Source organism: Odontesthes bonariensis, chromosome 19 (genome assembly GCF_027942865.1).
Source record: "Odontesthes bonariensis isolate fOdoBon6 chromosome 19, fOdoBon6.hap1, whole genome shotgun sequence".
In the NCBI taxonomy this organism is placed as follows: Eukaryota; Metazoa; Chordata; class Actinopteri; order Atheriniformes; family Atherinopsidae; genus Odontesthes; species Odontesthes bonariensis.
The window spans coordinates 14,457,790-14,483,937 of record NC_134524.1 but is presented as its reverse complement, the minus strand read 5'-3'; the positions used below and the strand labels follow the sequence as shown (position 1 = coordinate 14,483,937).

The 26,148-nt window shown below is 42.4% G+C and overlaps 2 protein-coding genes across 4 annotated transcripts in view; one reads left to right on the top strand and one right to left on the bottom strand.

Annotated features, from left to right (window-relative positions):
* Positions 1 to 158: 158 nt before the first annotated feature.
* On the bottom strand, positions 159 to 3,356 carry plin2 (perilipin 2). The gene is made up of 8 exons (XM_075450803.1): positions 3,276 to 3,356; positions 3,020 to 3,065; positions 2,580 to 2,775; positions 2,127 to 2,209; positions 1,689 to 1,974; positions 1,204 to 1,370; positions 985 to 1,101; positions 159 to 871 (listed from the first exon to the last, which is right to left on the bottom strand). Exons 2-8 carry the CDS (start codon positions 3,047 to 3,049, stop codon positions 395 to 397), a joined length of 1,356 nt encoding a protein of 451 aa, XP_075306918.1. The 5' UTR covers positions 3,050 to 3,065; positions 3,276 to 3,356; the 3' UTR covers positions 159 to 394.
* Positions 3,357 to 21,567: 18,211 nt separating this feature from the next.
* The window catches only part of adamtsl3 (ADAMTS-like 3), a 115,178-nt gene continuing 110,597 nt past the window's right edge, over positions 21,568 to 26,148 (top strand). For all 3 annotated transcript variants that reach the window (XM_075451102.1, XM_075451103.1, XM_075451106.1), the window contains exon 1: positions 21,568 to 21,842. In XM_075451102.1, the coding sequence (XP_075307217.1) occupies positions 21,786 to 21,842 (57 nt within the window). In that variant the 5' untranslated portion in view covers positions 21,568 to 21,785. The remainder of the gene's footprint in view (positions 21,843 to 26,148) is intronic.

Sequence of the window (26,148 nt, the reverse complement as noted above, 5' to 3'; positions counted from 1 at the left end):
AGCCTGGAGCGTATTTTGTCCGTAGCCTTCTGTGTTACACTTAATTTTATTTGACAGAATTTGAGTCTTGTCAGGCCACTGTCCCCCAACTTGGTTCGACTGGTTTACTGTGATAATATGTTCTGTCGTGTTGGGTGGGAAGACTCAAGAATTACACATTTTGGAGATCCAGTAAAGTTTATGTAGAAATGAGCCAAGATTAAGATTTGTCACATGAGCTGCTCCGTTTTGATTACAAAGCATTTCAGAGTTTAAAAAAAAAAAAAATCCCATTTGTAGGTAACATAATAAAGCCAAGAATAAAAAGCATAATTACATTCTGTTCGAAACAAACGTTTACAGCATGAAGCATGCAGAGTTGGTGAAGTGGCTTATAAAGCTACAAAACATGTCACTAAGACTCGTAATGCAAAGCCAGAGTGGATTGCTGCTGGCATTGTAGAGACCGCATCTCCACTTCCATGGGCTCCTCCGTGTGTGGCTGACTTGAAGGGCGGCTTGGCGATGCTGGCTGTGTGCTGCTGGCCGCAGAGGTCTCGGGAGTCTGCTCGGGAGTCATCCGGGCGTAGAAGGGGCCCACTAACCAGTTGAGCGGCGTGTTGTTGACCAGGTAATCCATGACGTTGTCCAGGGATTCTCTCATTTTGCCCAGCTGGATTTTGCTGGTGGCCAACACGCTGTCTGGCAGGTCTCCGACCACCTTAGCTTTTCTGAAACTGGTGTAAACCTGTGCGGCAGAGTGGCTGATGGAGAGCACCTCCTGCTGGATGTGGTTTGGGAGGCCCTGCAGGCCAGAGACGAGGACCAGGCAGGTTGTCTGGAGCTGCTGTGTGAGGGAACGTGCCAGGGTCAAAGTGCGAGCCTCTATCACCTAAGGGCAGGGATGAACACATTTACATAAGCTCAAAGAGAAAGCATGTAAAACGCGGACGTGTATTTGATGCCTCGTCTCCTGACGCTTCTCATTGCATGTTTGACGTTCACCTCAGCCTGGTGACCATTCCCCTGGGTGGGACCACTGGATTTCCATGACACCAAGGAATTCAGCTTGCTGTTCACCATCTGGTTGGCACCATTAAGATTTTTCCTGCCATATTCAATCTAGAAAAGCAAACAATGTTAAATTTCTTATAAAAGATATCGAAGAGTCTCCCTTGTAATGTGATGGGCAAGAGTCGACAGATGGCTGCCAGTGAGACGCACCAGATCAACCGTGGAGTTGAGTTCAGAAATGCGCTGCTTGCCGTCTCGTATTCTGGCCACAGCTCTGATGTAAGCTCGCTTTCTGAGCTTTGTAGAAAGGCAACCCAAGCGGTCGTAGTAGCTTGGCTCCTTATTGTCAAAGCCTTTCACAGCTTTTGCCTCGAGCTCTGTCACAAGGAAGGGAAACAAAGTGTCCTATTAGAAATTAGGCCAAACCGCATTGCTAGAATTCCAGCTAGTGACTTTGTAATTGATCTTTTTGGTAAAGAGAATCCAAATGTTTTAAATTTAAAGGGTCTTTTTGAGGAACCATTTAGTAGCTGGAGGCTCGAAAGCCTGAATAATGTAGTGATTTACTTGTCCATACGTGCACACAGAGGTTCAGTTTTAATAATAAAATGACTGAGGGAAAACGGCATCTGAGGCAAGTTTATATTCAAGAAAATCTTTTAAAAAATAAAAAAAAAAGCTTTGTGCCTGCTCACCCTGTTCGTCTTCTGTCAGAGGAAGGTACTGCTCCACCAGGCTCTCAGAGGTGCTGAGGGCTGTGTCCACTCCACTGCTGACCAGCTGTACCACTCTGCTTTCCAGCACTGAGCTCACGCTCCCGCTGACGACAGCCTTGGTCTTCTCCATCCCATCCTGCACTGCGTCTCTAGTCTTCTCCACAACGCTGCTCAGAGTGCCAGAGACGGTGTCCTTTGCACCAGACACTCTGCCTGTCACATGATCTTTGGCGTTGGTCACAACATCTTTGGCACTGGAAACGATCTGGCCGGGGATGAAACATTTTTAGACGATTACATCAAGACTGGGAGTGTAAAGTTGGGGCGAAATTCAGTAGTTGTGAAAGACGGGACATAGGTCATGAGTGATAGATGTTGGCCCATAGAAGCATTGTGAAATTTGGCTTGATTTCATACCTGCTCTGAAGGCTGGTGGAGAATTGGCAGGGTTTTCTCAATCTTGTCCAAACCTTTGCAGGCCAGGTCATTGGCGATGACGACTGTAGGGTGAACATAAAACAGAGCTCATTATGTCAGGTAGTATTGGAAAAAACGACCTGAAACACGGATATAGTGTCTGGAGGAGAGAAAAGTTAGTAAAATAAATATGCATGTAAACTGCACTCAAAGGGTTTTGGTTTTATTTCTGGCTGACATAAATCTGGGTGAAAGATGAAGGTGAGTCAGAGCCAAGTTGCATGAACTTCCAGTTTCCAGCCCTGCCTCTGTGACTCAGACGGTCTGCTCATAATTATCCTCCCAGTTTAAATATTATTGGATTTTTTTTTTTCTTTCTTCCCTTTAATCCTCAACACCACGTCGACTAAGGATTTTTTTTTTGAAGTCATCTGACCCAAGTATGGTTCTTACTCTGGGACTCCAGCTTTCCGATGATGGGTGAAGCGGTTGTGAGGGCCACTGAGGTGATGGTGCGAACTCCCTGCTCCGCAGCCTCGCACACAGTCCTGATGTAAGGGTGGTTGTCTTTAGTGTTGGAGTACGCACTGAACACCAGGCTGCAGGTGGAGCTCACCAGAGGAAGTCTGCTCACCCTCTCCACCACACTCTGTAGGCAAATAGAAAAAGAAAAGGATACCTTCAATATTCCACGTCACAGTTATTAGTTTAGGACTTGACAAGCAAATGACCTGATCCCTTATCTTTGTTAAAAAAAGTTTTGATGGCTGTTTGTTTTGTGTACATATAATTTTGTGTATATATACTGATTTATATTATTTTAATTGCAACATTACAGTCCACAGCTGTTAAAAAAACTTACACTGTAACTGTAAAATCTTAGTTTAACTCACCTGATTTGAGATAACTTCAGCTGCTGCCATTTCTGCTCACGAACACCTATAAAGGAAAGATTAAGGTTACCTTTTAGACTTAAGCGGGGTTTTCCTGAAGAAATGCACAAATACAATGAGTTGATAAAGACGCTGCAACTTCCGTAACACCCCAGCCCGTCGTTATTAACAAATAAGAGCTGCAAGTCGGTCCGATTTAAATGTCAAACACGACTGCTGTGACTGCCTCTTTCTTTAAAAGAATAAAGTTACTTACCGAGTAATATAAGATTATATCCAAACTGTCAATGATCTGACTGATGGTGTGAGGCAGCGGCCGTTGTCTTTATATACATGTCGAATTATCGCGAGATGTAGCTCAGCGCTATGACGTAAGGGACAGTCACGGTTCTGGGGTAAAGGTAAAAAAAAAAGTGAGATCAGAAGGGGAACTCCTATGAAATCATCCGTCACGTTGATGAGCATGTTACAGCAGACTGATTTCATTCCGTTTCCTAAGTTTGTGACATTTTTTTAGTCAAAATAACACTATTGTGATTTTCCCTTGTTTTGGAATCAACACAGTCCTTCATAAACTACAATGGTAAAAAACTTAATCAAATTGTAACCCACTGAAATGCAGTTTTTGTGTGTTTTTGGTCACAATAACAAGATAAACAAGTTTCAGCAAAAGATAAGTAGAAAGTGGAATAAAAACTTAACTTTGCTCTATATAAGATGAACTGTTGAAAGAGAAAAGGACAAACTTGTAAAAAGCTCAATGCACACAGATTTAAAAGTATGAAGAAATATATATATAATAAATTGTTTAATTCTGAAATTAATAATGCGTGAATTGATATGTAATGAAAGACTGTTCCAGAGTCTAAGTGCAGCTGCTGAAAAGGCTTTGTCACGTTTGGTTTTAAGGCCTGAATGAGCCACTGAAAGAAATAAAAATGATGGACAAGACAGGTTAACATCCTACCAATCTGCCATGGAGTTAAACCATGAATGACTTACGATAAAACCTTAAAATCAGCGTTCACTGGTAACAGCCGTGTGTATATCCGTTTGTAGCTTGTGATATTTAATTATGAGCTACAGATGTGGGAGAGTTGCGCAGATTCAGGTCAATGCAGAAATCAAATAGCAACTATATATTATTTCACACTGAACCACTAAGAAGATTATAGCCAAATCAGTTAGGCTCAGCTGTGACATTAAAGAGAAGTAAACATTGATAAATCAGCAATCAATCAGATAATACACTACAAATGATCCTAAATCTCAGATAACTCATGCCTTTACCTGAAGTATATATGTTGGTGCAAATATGTAATAACACTGTCATTTAAGTCTGTAGTATTGCTGCTGTTACACAAGTAAAGCATCTAGATATTTCTTCCACCACTTATTAATTGGAGCTTTAGAACTATTAGCATAAGCTGCTCTAAGCTACCAGGAGGCTCTGGGAGAAAAACAATACAAACCTCTTGAATGTTAAATTCCCTGCAATAATCTGCGAGCACGGTGTACTAAAAAGAAGCAAATGCCATCCAAACGGTTTTTATAGACCAAAAGAAGCAAAACAGCAGTCCAGTAGACCTTAACATGGTTCGACCACATGCACCTCCAAACATCAACTTGCATCACTCTGTATCCGTACATGAAAATGTAATTTAGTATTTTATGTTTCAAACCAAAAGTGCAATAAAGCCCTGAGGTGTTTTAGGAGCTCTTTTAGTGTCTTGGGGACAGTAATTCAGTCCTCTCTGGGCTTAGACATGGCTCATCATTGTGGACCCAAATGAGTAAGCTTGATAAACACATGACCAAATAACTGACATGAAATATAGACGTTACATTTCGGCAGTTATAGAGATTGTGGACAATGGTAGACAATATGGGCCCTTCGGTGTCCCACAAAATACCACATTAGAGGTCTAAAAAATATTAGATATCCATATCTCACAATGCGTTCATTCTTGAGAATTGTGCATCACAGACATGCTGATTTAATGGCTTGAGTTGTGCCATAAAACCAGTGGTTTACCAGCAGATGAGAAGGCGTAAGTTTGCCAAAATGTATGGCTATGGTTCTAATGTGAGAGATTTTCATTGTTCTTTTTCTTGGTGTCGGGGCTTTTTTCTATTTTTGCGTGGGTTTTTAAGAACACAAATTAAGAGTTACTGCAGCCTATTTAAAGGCCAGATCAGCAAATTGGTTAGATTCTCCTGTTGGCTCACACGCTAAGATCCTGGATGTTGTGGAAGATCCCGCTGGGGCTCATTTATCAGCCGTTATTCAGATTGACCCCATATGAGAATGTTGGCTGCAGTAAACCACAGCAGCTGTGTCAGAACAAGATCCAGGATAAAAGGTTTTAAGTTGGTTCCGATTAACTGACAAAGGGCATAATCAGGAAATACTGTATAAATGATTAACATTTAACCCAGAAGATACTGAATGGAAGGCCTGCTCCCACACATACACACCCTCAGACTCCACGTTGTAATGGACATTGATCAGATCATATTTTATTGTACACGTCACATTCTGCTTGTTGTAGTGATCAGGCTTTATGTGAATCAAAGAGCAACCAGATGACTCATCAGGATGACGTGATGAAATCTGGACTACCCGTGTTCAATAGTCAGAGGTCGAATTTTTTTCATTAACAATATTTCATTGTGACCGTAACACATTACTGGCGGAAAGTAGATCGTTTTGTGTGTTAAAGTTCAGATGAAAGCGCAACAGGCATCAGGGTGACATGTGCCACCTGTATTATAATGTTTTAAATGTGTCACTGGCATCAGAACACTGTTTAAGGTTTATTTTATGAGAAGGATAAAACCTTACTCCCATTGTTCAGAATGGGTTAAGAGTCAAACATAAAAGATATTTGACAAACTTAACCAAAAAGCATGCAAAGTTTGGGCTCGCACAGTTCTTTGATATCTAAATCAATATTCAAATATCTATAAAAGGTATTTTAAAAAGTTACTTTATATCAGGACATTTTTCTTATCCTACAGTTTCAAAATGACGACTAAATCGTGAAGCAAGAGTATGTATCTCCCATTACTCCCTTTGGTCTATTAGCTTAGCTCAAAAATGGGATTTTTACCATTTAGTTTCTTAAATTCAGCTTGTTGTCCTTCTGGTAGCTAATTTTTTTAGCCGGAGTGTGGAGGCCCTCTTCATTTTCATCATATTTTTCCCCAAAAAAAGTATGTTCCTTCTACCACATGGCTGCAACACAAACTCAAAGCATGATTGATCCGTCTCAGTGCTTAACAGTTTGAAAGGGGTTCTTTGTAGTTCTGCCCTCTTTGTCCCCCAAACATACTTTTGCTCAGTACAACCAGAAAGTTCTATTTCAAATGAATCATTGGACGTTTCACCTTCTCTGTTTAGTTTGGGCATACAGAGGTGGTTTCCTGGTGTGCCTTTGCCAACCTCCAGTTGCTCGCTCCTATCATCCTCTTATGTAAAGACTGGTCTTTGACAGCAGCTCTCCGTCAGATTATAGACCAACCTACAAATGAAATGTCGTGAAAAGCCATATCATTTTTCCTGTGACTGCTTGTAATTAATTGCTTCTCTCTGTCTTTGTCAAAATCTTCAGACCTGACCACTTCGTACCATCTGCTTTTGTATCCCTGAACCTAAGAAAACTCACATTAGAAGAGTTGTTGCTTCTCTGGATTCAATAACTTTCAGGCCCAAATGACACAGACACTGTAATACCAGAGACCAGCTTCTGTGACCATCCTCCTCTTTATGAATGTAAATTCTGATTCGTAACTTGCCTTTTTTGTTTCCGTTTCGGCATCTGGGTTCTCTTCTGCTATTTGAGTTTACACTTCTGACCCTCAATTTTGTGATGAGGATGCTGGAAAGATAATCCTGTGTTGTGGTTTTTGATTTGACTTTGTAGGAATATGAACTTTCTTCTTAGGTCTCCTCAGGCTTCAATTTGATCTCAATTTTTTCTTTCGATTTCCTTTAATTATTTACACTACAAAACAGCTACGTGACAATATAATTCTGTTTTTTTATAGTCTTCGCCTGCTTTGAGGGCTTTATCGTTCATTTTCAGTGGTAAGAAGCTGATTAGAGTTGCTGCGTAGCAGCTGATTGTTGGAGGAAATGATTCTCCTGGCATTTATTTGTAATGACTGTGAACAAGGCTTAAGGTCAGACAGTTTGGAAAGGGTTTGCTTAGTTCTCAAATCTCTTAGGATGCCTAAACTTTTGCAAAGCACTCTTCTTCTTTTTTCACTCTTAAACCGAATAAAAGACAAAAGAGCACACTGATTGCAACATTAGACGTCTCATGATTGAATGCAGTTTGGAGATAAGTTGATTTTCCAATGAATTATCTACATAAATCGAAATTTTGACCGGGCGGGACCAAACTTCTTTTTTCTTCTTGTTTACAGGAAGAGAAGATAGTTTGATTTTCACTTTGATGAAGCAACTAACAATCCATGCCAGTTTCATATTTACAGAGTTTATGAGGCTGTAAAATCCACCTCAACTCAAAAATATGTTGTGGTCACAGTTTATTTGAGTTGTTTGTCCATGCAGGCTGCAGGTGCAGTTATTTGACTTTCCACCTTGAGTAAATATAATTTGAAACACCTTATTTGGGGGTAACTGTGGTTCACTGTCCTCTCTTGACCTCCTTAAAATCACCAGACAGCGTCGCTGTGAAGCAGATGAAGGGAAAAGTTCAAACACTTGCAGTCATGTTTGTGTTCTCAGGAAAGATCATTTAACAATAAAGGCCACAGATTTGGACTCTAGAAATAACTCTGTCTAATAAGATGGAAAGACATTCTGAATAAAGCTTTTCTGAAAACAAATATCTGCCTGTCCCTTTATGAAACAAGAGACTGAGAGTTATCACAGTGGATCTGAAAAATGGCTGGAACATAGTTTTTTTCTTCCATTATCGATGGCTTAAAAGATAGAGGCCTCAACTATTGTAATCTACACGCTACTGAACATTCATGATGATGACCAAAACATAATTTACTCGTGTGCCTCTTTATAGTGCGTGCAGATGAAATCCACTAGATGGCGCCAATGTAAACAAAGTTTGTACTCAAAGTTATTTTGGTGTGCATATATTACTAAAGGTGCTCTTACAGCTCAGAGAAAAAGTTGTGATTATTCCTGAATATATTTTCCTTTTTTTTTAAAAAAAACTGGGTCACAAAATGTAAAGTGTGCCCAAAGCTCAGAGAATACAGTTCAACTCAGACAGGTCTCCTGCTTCTCTCCTTTTACAGACAGCTGACATGAAAAGCAAGATCAGTCGTGGAAGCTCTCCTATTCCCCGAGGGAACTGCTGTTGTGCAGCTGGCAGTGATGGTACAGTCTGTCAGTGAGGGGATTGGAGATCTCTCACTCTTTTGTGCCCTCTGAGACAGGCAGGGCTGTGGGCAGCGCGCCAAGACTCCTAACTGGGTAACAGATACCTGTGGGCTACTGGGAAAGTGTCACACCTCAGGATCACACACAGCCCGAGATGCTGCCTGAAGAAAAGAGCGCAGACAGAAGGAGACAGAGAGTGGGACAGTGGGTGTCCTTTCAAGCTCTTAAGATCGTGAGGAAAAGAGTAGAAAGTGACATGTCTTTGGTTCAGTGGTATACATTGGCAAACCTTCAGACAGAATAGCTGGTCACAAAGCTTGTAAAAGGGTGCTGTGGTTACCTACTGTACAGATGGTTGACAAATTAAAATCCTGAACCCCTGATCCCCACAGCACCTGGATCTGCCGGTCCTGTTTTGCGCTGAGGGGCATTTTGCCGGCACGGTTTCCATCCAGTTCTCTTCTTAAAGAGAAGAGTCAATGCAAGTCAAAGCAGTTTTCCTGAGTGATCACTGTGGCTCAGCTGTTGGAGTGGTCACCTTCCAAATGGAAGGCTGGCAGTTCAATCCCTCGTGCACCCAGATGTTGAAGTGTCCTTGGGAAAGACTGTGAACTTCATATTGGGCCTGATACATTAATTTGCATTTAACTTTTGTGAAAAAGGGCTCCATACTCCATATAGAGTCATATATGATATGAGGGGCTGTCTGTATGAATGAGAAACATGGCGTTTTGTTAAATTTTTACGGTTAATAAATGTGGACTATTTATACTGTGATAAAGCATTATATCTCAACATGTCTTTTCTTCCAGGCTCACAATTCCCCAGTCAACAGGCCATGAGGGGTAACTGAATCTGAGTATGAAACTAATAGGAATCATGTGTTTTGGCCTTTGCAGTCAGCAGATGTCATCCCAATAGGCTTTTTTTTTCATAACAGCTATTTTGGCATGAAATAGATGGTAAATACAAGTTCTACTCATGATTGTCTGTAACAAAGGTTTTATTTTAATTAGGCACCAAGCCTTAATTAATGTAAGTGTATCACCTGTGTTTACATACTGTTCTTAGCTAAATGTCTGCCATGAAAAAGATTTATTTACCATTTACAGGAGAGTTTAGACTGGTGTGTTAGGCCAGAAGTCTTCAACAGGGGGTCCGCGGAGGTACTGCAGGGGGGTCGCAAAATCTTTGGTTGATTAGATGATTTTTAACTTTTTTTTTTTCTTTTCAAACAGTTTTTTCTCACAAATTGTGTGCAAACGTGTGCCATCCACAGATGGTTTGAGGATTCATTGTCCCATCTACATGCATGTTTAAAGTTAAAATCTGTGGATTATTTGAATAGCTCAGTGTTGTATGCAAGATGTTTGTTTATAAATGGCAGTGGCACGGCCACCCTGTACCTTGCACGTTTAAAATAAAAACATGAATATATTAACCTGTGTATTATTTGAATAGCTTAGTATTGAATGTACAATAACAGAGTAGCTATGTTTATACACGGCACTAGGCCCCGTTAAATATAAAACACAATTGTATGCCATATAAATAGTAGGGGGGTCCCTGCTCCAACTCTCCATCAGTTTGGGGGTCCCTGGCCTGAAAAACGTTGAAGAACCCTGTGTTAGGCGATGCGAGCAATTATCAAAACACCTATAATGATGTTCCTTCACCTCAGCTCCTGTCCCTCACTTTCTGTATGACCTTTTAAGCTGTTTTTTTCTTTCATTTCTCACCTATTTCCTGCAAAATCCTCTAGCGCCAGCAATCACACCCTTAAGTGAAATCAAAGATTTATTATTGTCGCATTATGTTTCTAAAAGTTAATGCGTTACAGTGTCCTGTTAGCCTCAGGTGAAAGTTAGGACTCAGAACTAAGGACTTAGGAAGTAAATAAACAATTTCCCAAATTTTCGTTTTAGGCTAACTTCACAAACTGTCCACTTAGTTGCCCACTTGGGGGCAGCAGAAAAAAAAAACCTGTGAACAACACATACATATTAAAAGGTTATTTTAAAAGCTATTTTTTTTCTCCCATAAAATTCTTGAATTCTTCTCCTTAAAAGGCAATCCTCTGATTCCTCTCCTCTAATTGGCCATCCTCTGGAAGCCTTCTGAAGAGCAGCATCCAGTGTTTGCGAGCTGCAGTGCCCGGATTTGTAGACGTGTAGATCAATAATGTGAGAGAAGCTTGATTTTTATCGTAAACGAAGCAAAGTTTTGATGGCACCCATCCCTTAAAAGCAGTCAGGTAATCCCCAGTTGTTAATGCTGAACAGCAGTCTTGAGCAAAGACGAAGACAACAATGTAATTACTATGTTTAAAAGTAATAGTTTTTAACAGTAAGTGAATGATCGAAACAGCTGCAGCTGCTTATTGAAAGACTTCAGTCATCTTTTATCTCTGCCAACACTGAGTCAGGTTAAACATTACCTTTTTGTGTCAGGGTGAGGGTGTGGAAGGGAGGACACGGATGCGGACTTACAAAAAAAAAAAAAAAAAGGTTGATTTATTAATAGCAAAAACAAAGTACCAACATAAAACACGGCTGAGCCGGAAAAAACGTAGTTGTGAACAAAAACAAAACAAAAGCACTTGACATGGCATGGAATAAATACTTAACTTAGTCGTGGCAACGTGGCATGAGAACTAACAGCAACAACAACAAAGATCCGGCAAAACTGAAAGGGGAGGCAGGAAACTAAATAGGGAGTGAGAGTGATTGGGGAGTGAGTGCAGCTGAGGGAAAAAACACAGGTGAAGTGAGTGAACTAATAAACAGAGTGCAGGGAAACTAAAGCATGACAAAAAAACCTAAACCTGGACTGAAAAACAAACATAACCTAAACATGAAACTACAACCAAGAGTCTCTGGGTGTGACAGAGCCCCCCCCTCAAGGGGTGGATCCCAGACGACCCTTAAGGAATCCGAGGGTGGGAGGGAGGGGCTCGAAGCCGGTCAGGCTGTGGACTAGAAACGGGTATGTGGTACCGGCTTCGGGCAGCAGGAGGCAGTGGTCTGGCGGATGCCCAGACCGCAGACAGCGTAGCAGGAACAGGCGGTGGTCTGGCGGACGCCCAGACCGCAGACGGCGTAGCAGGAACAGGCGGTGGTCTGGCGGACGCCCAGACCGCAGACGGCGTAGCAGGAACAGGCGGTGGTCTGGCGGACGCCCAGACCGTAGACGGCGTAGCCGGAACAGGCGGTGGTCTGGCGGACGCCCAGACCGCAGACGGCATAGCCGGAACAGGCGGTGGTCTGGCGGACGCCCAGATCCCCGATGACGTGGCAGCAGGCTGTGGTCTGGATGGCACCCAGACTTCCGTCGGCGTGGCGGGAGGAGGAGCCGGGGACCGTCCCACGGTCGGACGGACCTCCGACGGGGGGGGAGCCCCCCCTTCAAGGGATGGATCCCAGACATCCCCAAAGTCTGGGGGTGGGAGGGAGGGGCTCGAACCGGTGAGTCCATGGGCCCCATGGGCTCTGAGGCTTGGTCAGGCCCTGTGGCCTCTTGGTCAGGCCCTGTGGCCTCGTGGTCAGGCCCTGTGGCCTCGTGGTCAGGCCCTGTGGCCTCGTGGTCAGGCCCTGTGGCCTCTGGAACGGCTGGGGCCGGGGCCGGGGCCAGTTCTGGAACGGCTGGGGCCGGGGCCGGGGCCAGTTCTGGAACGGCAGGGGCCGGGGCCGGGGCCACCTCTGGGACGGCAGGGGCCGGGGCCACCTCTGGGACGGCAGGGGCCGGGGCCACCTCTGGGACGGCAGGGGCCGGGGCCACCTCTGGGACGGCAGGGGCCGGGGCCACCTCTGGGACGGCAGGGGCCGGGGCCACCTCTGGGACGGCAGGGGCCGGGGCCAGCTCTGGGACGGCAGGGGCCGGGGCCAGCTCTGGGACGGCTGGGTTCCTGGTGACTGTGGCTGAGGAGAAGCTGTACAGCATGGTTACCTGGTGTGGCTCCAAGCCGAAAATGTCCTGGGTTGCTGAGCGCTGCACGCTCATGACCTCCGCCCAGATGTCTGCCACATCCGGCAAGTGCTGGAGGACCTGTTTCTTTAAAAAGAAGTCCACCAGGTCATCAGCCACGTTCAGTTGTTGCCAGGCGGTGTCGTCCCGTGCCAAGCAGCACCAGAACTTCTCGTCCGCCGCGTCCATTTCTGGCCGGATCTTTCTGTCAGGGTGAGGGTGTGGAAGGGAGGACACGGATGCGGACTTACAAAAAAAAGGTTGATTTATTAATAGCAAAAACAAAGTACCAACATAAAACACGGCTGAGCCGGAAAAAACGTAGTTGTGAACAAAAACAAAACAAAAGCACTTGACATGGCATGGAATAAATACTTAACTTAGTCGTGGCAACGTGGCATGAGAACTAACAGCAACAACAACAACAAAGATCCGGCAAAACTGAAAGGGGAGGCAGGAAACTAAATAGGGAGTGAGAGTGATTGGGGAGTGAGTGCAGCTGAGGGAAAAAACACAGGTGAAGTGAGTGAACTAATAAACAGAGTGCAGGGAAACTAAAGCATGACAAAAAAACCTAAACCTGGACTGAAAAACAAACATAACCTAAACATGAAACTACAACCAAGAGTCTCTGGGTGTGACATTTTGTTTTGTTAAGATTGCAGAATGGGAACATAATGTGGCCTAATTGTCAGTATATCAGGAACAACATAAGAAAAAATACACATAAAGATCTGCTGTCGTCAACTGTCTGGCTGTCATTTTGATGAAGAAGGGGTCGACTGAATGTTGGCTTTGGTCCTGGTGTTAAAGTGGATTTACACCAGAATTTCAACATCTTGGACTGAAATAGCAACACAAGCTTTTGTGGCCCTGCAGCTCTAATACTCCTCCCCACTTTAACTCAAGCCTTGAGTTGCGAACGTTGTGCATGCAGAAACAAATTACTTCTTAACAAGATGATGCCTGCCCTCCTGAAATATCCATTACTCCAGCCTTTGATAAACAATGGATCTGTGCAGACTGAATGTGTTTATCAAGGCAGCATTGCATATTTACAGCAACTATATAGATAAAAGTCTTATTAAACAGGGCTCTGTGCACCTGTCAAATGTAATCCTGAAATAATGAGTTCTGCTTGTTAGCTACGACAATCCTCCACATTTCCAACTGCGGGGATCAAGATGAAAATCTGAGTCCACGACTGTAAAAGGTTCAAAGTGGGAGAAAAGGTCAGTATTGGGCTTGCTTTGAGAATGAGATCCTCAGCGTTCCTGCGGGACCACACCCTGACCCCACTTCCACCTTAATGATGATTCTCAGCAATCATTTTCCTCGGAGAGGAACAAAGAAATCTCGTATTAGAGAGCTGGAAGAGCATGGCACTTGTTGTTGACCTGTGAGGCACAGATACGATTGCCGAGCCGGTCACTGAGCACATACTTTGACTGGCTCATATTGCAGGTCAGACAATGACCACAGAAAGCTCACCCTTGTGTTGCTCTAACACCGTCCCACATGACCCCGCGATGTTTCAACAACATCCCATCACACAGCATTTTCACAGAGCCGTGCTGGGATTAGCAGGTCAGCTGTTTGTGCTGGCATAGGTGCTGCGATTCACAGTTATATTTTCTGGGTGCTCTTGCTGACAACTGCAGCGAGTCCCAGTAATTATAACATAATTGAGAATGATCTAAAACTAAATGTCCAAGCTGTGCTGTCTGAACCAGTGTTTACAGAAAACAACTGCTTAAATAGGCACTTTGAAGGAATTAAAATAACATTTTTTTATGTCCCAGTGTGTGAGTGTGTCTCTGTCTTTGTGCAAGTGTGCGTACATGCGTGGGTTGGCTATTTGGGCACCTACACAGACAATCTCTTTGTTTTGGAAGTGTTCGCTTAAGTCTTCAGGGGCAGAAGGGAGCCAAGAACAACGTGGGAAAAGAGCCCTTACTTCATTTCTGCTTTCCCTCCAGGATTTTCCTTTGCAGTTTCTCTGTCAGCTGGCCTCCAAAACAGTACCTGGGGCACGCAGGAGTTTAAAGAAACCAAAGAAACGAGGCTTGGACATGAGGGAAGTTGTAATGGGAACCGAGTGACAGCTGACAGACGGGCCAAGCAGTCTGTCATCTCCTACTGTCTTTGTCCATCTTTCAGACACTTTGCTGTATGTCGTCAACTTAAGACATGCGCTCAGAGAGCCCTCTGCTCAGGTGGTCTGTACGGATAGCCAGAGCTCTGCAGCACAACAACCACACTGGCAGGAGCAGTGTTCACTGTGAGGTCTGGGTTTGCAACATTGAACTGTTGTGTGACCATCAGTGTTTGCCATCTCCATTAACAACTTTTTTTCCCCCTCATATTCCAGGAAATAAAAGAGATGAGTCATGTGGATTGTGATGTACTGACACAATAACTGCCTATTGGCATGCGCCAAAAAGCCTTGTGGCCTGCCTAATTGCAAGTATTGTCTAACTAATGTGATTCACACATCATGTGAGAAAGCTGGAGAAGTCGATTAAACAAGGGTATGAAGAGTAAATGCATTCACTGCATATTTGAGCAAAGTATAGCCCGAGTAAATGACCTGACTGGCACTCTTTGAAGTAACTTTTACAGCAGTGAACTTATGATACAACAGAAAAAGCTGCCGATTTGTCCTCAATCTGTAATCTGTAATTGAGAACCCTTCGTTTCGATGAATTGACATAGCAAAATGAGGCATGAGCTAAATCCAGGTGCAGCAGAAGGGTTCTTGCCTCTTTTCCATAGAAATCATATCTGATCTAGATGTACTAACCTAATTCCAAAACTGTTGGGATGCTGTGTAAAATGTAAATTCACAATAGAGCGAAGAAATCATATCAAATGTTGAAAAATTTGACCATTTCATGAAAAATGTTCATCTTGAATTTGAATCTGTTAGCTATCCTGGCTCGAAATGCACTTAAAATGGACCGTGGCAAAGTGAGAAACATTTGTGGGGCCAGAAAAATCAAAATTCGAAATTTTGTTTGGAAATCATGGACGCCACATTCTCTGGAGGAGAGGGACCATCCAGCTCGTTATCAGAGCTCTCTTCTGTATCTGACTGTATCTCTGATGGTATGGTGGTCTATTAGTGCCTACGGAACCGACTCCTGGAAAGGCAGCATCAATGCTGAAGGGTATTTACAGGTTGTAGAGCAACAAATGCTCCCATCCAGATAACATCTTTCTCAGGACAACGTTAAACCTCATGCTGCATCAATTAAAACAGCGTTTCTTCGTAGCAGCAGAGTCCAAATGCTGGACAGACCCTTCACCCACTGAATTTAGCATTACTTTTTGAAAATAAGAAAAAAAAGTGCCATAACCGTTGAGCAGCTGGAATCCTATATCAAACGAGAATAAGACAACATTCCTCTCCCAAAGGTCCAGCAACTGGTCTCTTCAGATCCCAGATGTTTGTAGACTGTTGACCTCACATTTTTTATCTAAATTTCTGGTTTCAGATACCGGGATATCCTGGATTTGTGTAGTACGAAACCTAAATCTTATTGAACTTGATCCAAACTTATTCATCACTAAGGATGATAAATAACAATTCTGAATATTCATTCAGCAGCATATTGGTTTTAGCTGTGAGCCACAATTTGTGTGTAATTTCATACTTCTCTAGAATTATAAAAAAACACTCTTGGAGTTCTCAGACATGCTGACTGATCGTTGGCAACAGAGTGAAAGAGTGTTTTTCTGTCTACATTTGACAGTTTGTGGTATGTTGCCTTCAGACAGTGAGCAGACGATGTGACATACCCAAAAGAAAGTGATGCCTGCAGCTGAAACAGATCTGCGCTGACAGACAGGCAAGTTACTGTACCCTTAGCGAGCCTGGCATCCCGAGACATGGAGCCCGAGCAATGGCAAGAGCTTTCGTTTCCCTTGGAGTCTCAAGCATGAGCGGACACACGTACAAACACACACATATAGATAGCGTGCCAAATTCCACAGAGCCGTAAAGGCAATCAGGATAGATGCGAAAGGCAAGCAAGTGGCACTGAGCTGCTTGTAGAGAAGGATTTGAAGCTGTAACAAGGTGCCACAACAGCAGTTGGAGGAGTTTTCAGGGTTTATGTTGCAAGAGAAGAAAATATCCCAATTCATGTTTTTCAGAGTCAGCTGAGAAGACTTAGACCGCTCTCTCATTCATTGGTCTGTTAACTGTGAGCATAACATTTTCTAATGTCAATGTTTTAAAATGTGTCACAACTAAACATGTTTGAAAAGCAGTTCATTTGTAACATACAGCACTCCACGCTGGGCTGCATGTGGGATGGAAGCACTGTCTTATGGGGACGCTGTTATCTGTACCCTATTATCTGTGAACGCAGCCGTTGTTACCTCCTCAAATTCGGTTTACACGAGAAACCACATTTATGGACTAAATGAATGCACTTTCCTTGTGTTTAAAAGTTGCAAACCAATAGAGGCTCACAAACAGTTCTGAAGTGACTATGTGTAAAATCTGCTAATTAACAAGCCAGAGTTGTGCCAAAGTCTGATCCCCTGCAAACTCTATTTAACAAAGTGATCCAATTGTAGCACTTTGAAAAACATTCAACCCTGTGCTCCTTTATGAATACACAGTCAGTGGGTGTTATAAATCACCGTAGAGTTATCATAAATCTGCTAAAATCTTGGAACTTGTTAAACGTTTGTTGTTTTTGAACTGGCAGCGGAGAGATATCTTTATGATTTGGTTATGCGGACTGAAACATGATTTTAGAGGCTAGTCTTACAGTATGTGTATGAAAACATGATCCGTAAGACCTGCATGCAAAAGACAACATTGGTCCTAGCAGGATCCTTATAATTTGGCACATAAACCAACCCAACTGACCAAAAATTTATACAGTGTGTGATGTCAACTTGACATTGTCTAATAAAAATGGAAATTTCAGGGCGGAAGAAGGGGAACGTGCAAAAAGGAGGCATCCAGTCATTTTAGGGCCCTTAAGCACCAATGAGTACATTTTTCCTTGTGATATCAAAGGGAGTTTGATAAATGTCGTTGATACATATGAAAAGAGTGAAGTTCTTATGAAAAGGTTTCACAAATGTGTCTTTAGGAGAAAGGAACACGCAGAACAAAGCCGTGCTCTGGGAGACAGGGACAGTCAAAGAGACAGACAGATTCAGGGAAGATCTTTTACCAGGGTTATGAAATATGGAGCAAGGATGTAAAGACAGCAGTCTTGTTGCGCTGTATTTTTGTAGTTCTGAGTCTGAAGAGAACCTTTTCTGTGAGAGTCGGAAGAATCAGAGTCAGGGAGAAAACCTGAGACTCTGAATGACAGCAGAGGGAACAGGGTCACATAGAATCACAATAAAACCATTGAAGCAAGAACATTTCATCTTGAAATTTCTTCTGTTTATTATTCGTGAGCAAACATCTGTAAGTATGGTATCAAACATGTCATCAAATTACTGATTGGCTTCTACTGCCCAAAAACAATTTCTTTCATCACAGACTTTTGAATTTTTTCGAATGTTTATTTTTGAGAAGAAAAAACAGCTTTTTTCAAAATCCATTAGCTGCCTCTTTTGTGCAAAAAACAAGTTGGGTTGTGTCCCATGAAGGAAATTTTTTCTCCATGGTATCTGGTAACTTCCTGCCCCCTTTTTGAATACATGTGACAAGCAGCTCTTTGACTCTGAGGCCCAATATCACCAATCAAACAGCTATGTTTGGTGTCAGTTTAAGGGAGACAACCAGCTTACTCATATGGGGGGTGCTGACCTGCTCTGAGTATGTTTAGCTAGGAAACCAACACATGTACTGTACATACCGTGGCCCTGTTTTGCACAAGTAAAGCCATACTTGTATGTTTGCATGTTCATGCATATGAACTGCAGAGTAAGACGATACACTTGCAGAGAAAGGTTTGGCCAGATTTTCTGTGTAGACGAGTTGCATAAAGCTCAAGATGAAACATTATTTTCAACCTTCTGAGCAAGAGTGGTGTTTTCTTTTATATTTGTTTTCTTTTGTGCAGTTCTGATAACTCTCATCTCAGTCTCATGTAGAATTTTCACCAGGAAGGGCCAGATAATGCATTTCAAAACTTTATAAATCCTCAAACCTTTGTCCTACTGGCTCCTATAAGAAGTAGCCCTGAACTCTGAACAAAGAATTGTTGCCTGAAAACAAGGAGAAGGCTGTGTCAAGATAGAGTGTTTCCAGTTCAACAGTGAAGGTCAAGATCAAGCGAGAGCTGCTCAGGACTGCTAGGAAGGAAGATCAGAATGCTTGTTTGACTGCAAAAGAAATTTAGATTGATTTATCAGAAACTGGTGTGGTGGTACTCAATGTGATCCATTACACCTTTGCTAATATAACTTGATAGTAGACCTTTTTGATAGATTTGGATTAAAATGGGTGAATGTTTAAGGATAAGAACTCAATGGGCAATTTTGACTCACATTTGCGAAGAAACAGAGTTTCAATTTGGGGTTTCTGCAGTAAGGGGGCCGCAGTTTCAAGACCCTCATTTTGGACATGATCTCATGGCAATGGATTTAAAAAAGACGGAGCTTTCAGCCCTTTTCACATGTCATCTATACGCACTGGAAACGTTTTGCTTGTCATTTCACATTGATAACATGCTAAAATGGTTAGGTTTACGGTAAAAGTAGAGGGAGTGGTGGCATTCTCTCACACTACATAGTGTGAATTCATTCTTACTTTTGCTCATTTCTAATCCTCCGAAATAGCGAAATATTAGAGTCCTGCTGATGCGGTCCTGACCTCTCCTACATGAGAGGTTGCAGAGGAAAGGTTACTAAATGCAGGCCATGCAGTGCGCGTTAACTAAAAAAAGTCTTGATTAAGATTTTAAAGACATTTTCCATCTCTATTCCTTTTAGTTACTTTTTAAAACTCACTTCACTATTCACAGTAACAGAAACTTGGACCAGTAAGTGACCAAATCTGTCAGAGAGCATCGAGCCCATCACTCCATTTAAACGGAAGATCTCAGTTTAAAGACTGTAATTAGCTGCTGCTTTAACCTCTTATTTGTCTTCCAGGACACAGAAATTCCATCAGATCTGTTGAGTAAAGACTTGACACATGCTATCTAAGCTTGTAGAGTCCCTAAAAATACATTTTAGTGCCCGGGGCAGCTATTTTGTAACTCTGCTGGTGGGAGCTTTGAGTGATCCCACAGAGCATGTCCATCAATAAGAATAACGTTTGTAACATGAGGACGTAGCTTAGCTATGCACTGCCAGTCACAGTGAATGTAAACTATTCATGTCTCAAAGCATAACCTACAGCTTGCTCTGACTTAGTGGGGTGTCTGTGCTGCTCAAAGGGTGCAGGGGGTGGTCAAAGTTCAACAAGAGACTTCCGGAGTCGTTCCTCTTTCAAAGACGCTGGACTGTTCATGATAACCGGCGCAAGTGGGTAGGCTCTGAATGTCAAGTTGCCATCGAGGATGATCATTTGACCTAGAGGTGGGAAGGGAATTATTTCAACTCCTTCTTCTTCAGGTAAAGCTTTCCCTCTCTCCTGAGGAAGCAAATATGTGCATTCTTGTGCTTGGTGTGTTAATAGAGATTGAGCTGAAATCAAGCCTACGTGACAGGCAGCAATTCAGGTAGTTCATACCATACATACCTGAGCAATCTTTTTTTGGCTCTCAATGGGCATCTCGCCCTGCCCTTGGAGCTTGGCTGAGGACAGATGGCATTTTGTAGAAACATTGTTATTCCAGTGGACCTGGATAGCTTCATCGCTGACAAGGAAGTCTTAATGCAATGTCACTGTGGGTGAAGCTTCAAAGATTGTAATGTCTGTGAGTTTAATGGAAGTATGGAATCTAACAGAGGAGCTGCAATCCTCAGCAATCAATTATAAAACAAATAATCCCCTCCTTGCTGAAGTGAAATATCTTTTAGTCCTTCTTTAATCAGTAAAAGCAGTTAAATGAGGCAAAGTAGGTTCATTTACTGTACTCAGATCTGTTAAGGCCACTATTTGACCCTAATCTGAACCCATATTTAGGAGGACACATCACACCATTGCTGAGTTGTTCAAAAGAAATGGTTCACATTAAAACAGTGAAGTGCTATTTTCACTGGAGTCAAAAAGAAATGACAAGGACCTCATCAAAGAAAATCAGAAACAAAGTCGGATTTTAATCATGTGCCAGCAAAGGCCAAGGCTATGAACGTTTCATTCCATTTAGTTGATCTCAGTTCACAAACAGTCGGAGCCTGATTCAGATAATACTCCTCCTGACCTTAAATGGCACATGTTTGGCAGCCCTGGGTGCCCAACTTGAAAGACTAATGCATTTCATACTTGTGACTAAATCTTAAAGCTGTGAAAAGTAGGCACAGTCCTCAGCTGGTTTTGAGTTGACAACACATGGTCCAAGTTTCAGCTAAGCCCTTGAACCCCTTTGTCTTCCTATTACAGTAAAAAGTGCAGGAAATTGAGCTTTTTTAAATGTTTATATCATCAGGAAGAGTCAATTCTTGCAATTAAGAAATTAGAAACTGTCTACCCTATAAAGAGCTGTTGGTTGAGTATTATAATGAACTAATCATGATTTTAACTTTAACTTTAACTTTTCCTGACATTAAGATTGGATACGCACATGCCAAATGAGCCCAAATAGGCCTTAATTATGTCAAGCTTTTTTTTTTTTTTTTTTAAGAATTGTGATTATACTTGACTTTCTAGTGCACCGACTTGAAAATTTTCCTTTCTCTGTTTGTATTTTTAAGCCCTCGTAGAAAGCTTTTGTCTCAGTCTTTGTGTACTCAAAAGCCACGCTATGAGCTTTGTGTCTTTGTGTCCTGTTCTAACTGGTCTAGGCTTTTTGAGCTCCAATAAAAACATGCATTCATGGGCACAGACAAGGGCTTCAGGTTGGAAAATAGCTCCTTGTGCGAATGCTAATATCAGTCACTGGAATCATCCATTAAGATGAGTCAACCATAAGACATTTGTAGAAAAAAAAAAGAAAAGAAAAAAGAAAGCATCACTCTGATTTTTTTTTGCGTGCCTCTTCCCCGAGCGGCACATCGGCGCGTAACGGCACGGGAGCGTGTTTCTTTAAGAATGTAAGGTGGGTGAGCCCCTCTTCCTGACGCACGTCTGGTATGCAAACATAAATTTAGCAGCAACGTGTGTGCTGGGGGAACAAAATATCTGGAAGCGACCGAGAAGTGTCATGTATTCTCCGTCCTCCCTTGGCTGACTTTTACCTTTTCCTCTTTCTGGAAACTGGACCCGGAGCGCCGCGCAGAGAGGAGAGGAGAAGAGAGGAGAGCGGACCTCTTTCTGCCTGAGAGCGGACAGACTGGGACAGAGTGCGGGCAGTCAGAGGCGTCTGTCAACACGTTGAAATTACATTGAAGTTGTTTGCGTCCGAGATGACTGGGAGCCGTTTGTGGACGGCCGGGCTGGTTCTCCTCGCTGTGTATGTGAAGGTAAGCTGGTGCGGAATCCTCAGAGTAACACAACGTTTGTGTCAGTCATTCAGAAGGAGGCAAGGAGGCACGTCACTACAATTTGCGAAGGTTTGTTAAATTTATTGAGAAAGAGATGAGCCACCTGTTGCTCTCACTTTTTTTTTTTTTTTTTTTTTAGGGAAAATTTATTAAAAAAAATACTACCTTAATACAGGGGTCATAATTGATAATGATCTGCCCCAGAGCCCATGCTTTGTCTCCAGAGGAAACTGATCGCGATAAACATTTAGTTTCGGATGAGTTCAAAGATCTTGATCAGGTGATGCTGAAGTTCAAGGCTGCTGCTGCTGTGACTGACGGGAAGATGGGAAAAGATATGCTCATGTCTATAAGTCGGAAGTAAGAACAGAGACAACTGGTCAGTTTATAGAATAATTAGAGATCAGTAAATTGTGACTTGACATTCAAAGGAAATGGAGATCTATTTGACCATTGGCGGTAAACTTAACTTCTAAAACAGGGGCTTTACAAGTCTGAGACAGTAAGCCTCCCTTCAGATAAAGTTTGGGTAAAAAAGTCCATCCTCATTCAACTTTTCACTTAATTTTGCTTAATTCCTAGAAGCCCATTGGATCATTATTTTGCTGTTTAATCCCATACACACTTAGCAGTTGAGCCAAGATAATCACAAATACATAAATGGTCCGTCCTATGGTATTTATTAGTCCCTGACATTGTGAAAAACAGTCAAATTCCCCCAGAACTAATGTGTATGAGCTCTTTATCCACATCAAAAACATTTACGTTATTCTTTTGACAATAAATAATGTAATACTTCCTCACTTCAATTCACTGAACTTCCCCTGAAACTGTCTGGATCTTCCCCAGGGAGGCCTGCCTCACACTCTGAAAACTTCTGTTCTAAAACAAACACATAAATCAGTGTACTCAGCTAACAGTAACCATCAACACTGAAGTACTTGAACAAATGATCTCCTGAAGCCCTCTGATGCGCATGCACCAGTATCGTCAGCCAAATTTTGTAAAAGCATGCTGAGTAAAGGCGCAAGGAGAGCTGAGCAGGAGTGTGAAGAGAAACACAAAGCAGTTGTTTGGCATGCAGGCAGGTTTTAAGGCTCAAACAGAGGGGCAGGGTGTCACTGTCTGCATGTGTAAATGACTATGACAGGTGCTAATAGCACTTCAAGGTGAATTGGGCTTAAAATGCACTGGCCGCTACAAAGTCCAGTTGGGCATGTCCACACTGTAATCAGTAGGTAACACAAAGGCACTCAAAGTGTTGGTCTGACTATTATTACATTTGAACACTTAAAATGATTCCCATGTCTGTTTTAGATGTTCAGAACATGATGTTGCTTCTCCACGAGGAGTGGATGCTCGCCTCACACAGATATCTATGCAAAAAAGTCTTGTTATTTGAATATTTTGTATCTCAGTTACACAGCAGGATTGGGAAAATGACTGCAGATATTTTGCTTAAGTGGTCAACAGATGACAATCCTTCCCATGCCATGTGTGTGAGTGTGAAGCATGAGTCAGCACTGGACATGTATCTGTTCACACACATCACAGCGTGTCCCGTCTGAGCGGGGGTGGGCTGGGTGACAGGGATCAACAAGTGCTGCCTCTGAAGGTCTCTGCTTTGCAGTGGCGTTTTCTTTTCATCGCTTCTCTTGGGTCAAAGTCTCTGCATTACCACTTGGCAAAGGAATGAGACTATATTTGAGTATGGCTCCTAGAAGTTGCGCCGGTGTGATGTGTTTGTGTGGGGGCCAAATGGCCTGTGGCTCCATCCCTAAATGGAATAGACCTTCCTTTGTGGGTGACATAATGACATACCTCGAGCAATTCTTGGAGGGTCTTGTTGCTCACACTTCATTTCCCTGATTTGTGTGGAGTTAGAACCTTCCAGACACACTTTTTTTCCTTTTTACTGGATGGATATTTGAAGTGTGCGATGTGTGTGGGAGGCTGTGCCCTCAAAATACTCCCCAGTGTCTTTTTGAGAAAGAAGGTTTGTGTCTTTATCCCGTCATTAAGCACCTGCCAGGGCGAAGGAGCAAAGCAAATCGTTCTCGCATTTCTATTTGTCATGACTCTTGTCTCTTATTTTGTGTCTGAAGAAGTCATTTTCAATTTACTGTTTGCTGGTTTGACAAAATTGGTCCGAAAGTTTCTTTATAATATTCCTCCTACCCTCGTACCAAGACTGTGTCCATTCTGTAGATTCTCTGTTGTGTTTTTACTTCAACTTCAAAAGTTCATTGGTATAGATATGTAACATTAGTACCTTTTCATTTTCGTAAAACATGTAATACATTCTACTACTTTTGAGAGAAGCTGGTGAATTTAATCGTGTATGGCTTTCCACATGTGATGGATATAAATCAGACTTGATCATAGTGTAGGGCTGCCACACTCACTTCACCACATGCCTTTTCTCTAAAAACTCAGCTGGAATTCAAAAGGAAATTAGCCACAAAAGCAACAGATTTTGATGTTTATTCAAGGAAATGATCCCTCTCAGAGTCTTAATGCAGCGAGCAGAGTGTATTGAAGTCTGCAGTATTGGGAGGCTTTAGGGTCTAATGGCAGGATTAAGTGGGGTCACGGCGGGCAAATGGTCCCAAGTGAGCGCCCGTCAACAACAACATCTCTTGTTCACTGAAACACGCTCCTCGGCTTGATCGCTTGATCACAAAGACCACAAACTCTCCAATTAGTTTTCATGAGTGCCTTTGTTGTGGACGCAAGTGGAATGGGAAGTGAATTAATTTTTAGGGGGACTGGTCCCTCTTGAGGAGTAAAAGAAAAGGCTTCACAGAACATCTGGCGAGTGATGGATGGAGCAAGTTTTTGGAGTGTGTTAACAAGGACTGAGTGTTTTCAGTTACACTGCAGAACCCTTCATACTCATCTCATTGTTGCCATCTGGGCTTAATATGTGGAGTGAGCGTGAGGGTTGTAGAGTGTGGAAGTGTGTGCTTGTGTGTTTTGTTTGCACTTTTTCAGTGTAGAAAATGTTTAATTTTAATTTAGATTTTTCACGCTGCACTCTTAGTTCCTGGCACGGTGGCAGTGCCTCCTCTACATCCCACAGGTGTGCCAACATTCTGCTCTTCCAACTCCAAATTCAGAGTGCAGGCATACATTTCTGTAAAGCTAATCCAAAAGGAAGTAGCTTCACAGTGTTCTCAGTGGGCCAATGAAAGAAATGTCCTGCAGAACAGAACAAGAGATGGCAACGTCTGTTGGACGTCAAATCCCAAAGAAAGCTCATTTTCAGCTGTATTTGCAAGAAAATATTGGCCCAACTCTGGTGAAGCGCTACAAATTTGTATTTTTTTCTTTAATCTCATTGTAAATCTTGATATCGTAGGTTCCCTTTGTTCCAAGAAGCCATTAAATTGAAAACAGAAATCCTGATTAGAAATTGAACAGATTAAGCCCAACTGAGGAGCTTGTATAAATAAGACCCAACAGTTCTGAGGGATACGTTTGTTTTAGGCAATTTGACAGTTTCCTCTCCTTTTTTAACTGTCCCAATAATGACAAATGGCCTTTTCAGATAAAATGTGAAAACCACACTCCTGCAGAAACTCATCATTTCTCAACACAAAGTATTGCTCTGTGAGTTTGTGTGCAGATCTCTAAGCGCCAGTAAAAACGAGCCCGCCAGAAAGGCAAAATGTATGAAAGCTGATATTTGCTGAGTTTCCATTGCTGATTTTTATTCAAATTTAGAAATAGGAAAAATAAATGGTGCATGGATTTCATACACAGTTTCACTTATTCACAAAAGAAATAAGATGCTCGCTTGAGGTGGTTTTTTGCTTGCTTCAAAGAAGTCTTGATACACATTTAATCTTGGAAACAAGTTTGTGAAGCACCTTTAAAAATCAGGTCTAGTTTGGCAACGATTAAAATGAAGTGCCACACCAGCTGTTTCCAGCTTGACCTGGCAAACATTAAACTCATGTGACTGATCTGCATCTTCCCAGATAGGATATTCCAGGTATTCCCGGAGGTATTGTTTATATCTTCTCAAGGTTCTGTTTAGGACAACTACTTCCTCTACTGAATTCCAAACAGCAGCAATGTAACCTGTACAACCACAATTAGGTGTCCAGTTTACATTTCTTTTTTTGCTGCTTTTTTGTGCCTTTATTCCCTGAATTATACATCACAAGTCTGCATTTATTTTAAGACCTGGGCAGGAAAGCTCTATGATACAAACAGGTAGATCGACTTGGCATGTCATTTGAGTTTAAATCGTTACTCCAAAAACTGGAAAGGCAAGTAG

Bases quoted from the DNA above. Each gene is read 5' to 3' on its own strand.
- plin2 (XM_075450803.1), bottom strand. From the start codon at position 3,049: ATGGCAGCAGCTGAAGTTATCTCAAATCAG. The intron at 1,102-1,203 runs GTGCGTCTCACT...TTGCTTTTCTAG, and splicing joins TCAACTCCACGGTTGATCTG to ATTGAATATGGCAGGAAAAA. The intron at 872-984 runs GTGAACGTCAAA...CCCTGCCCTTAG, and splicing joins GGAATGGTCACCAGGCTGAG to GTGATAGAGGCTCGCACTTT.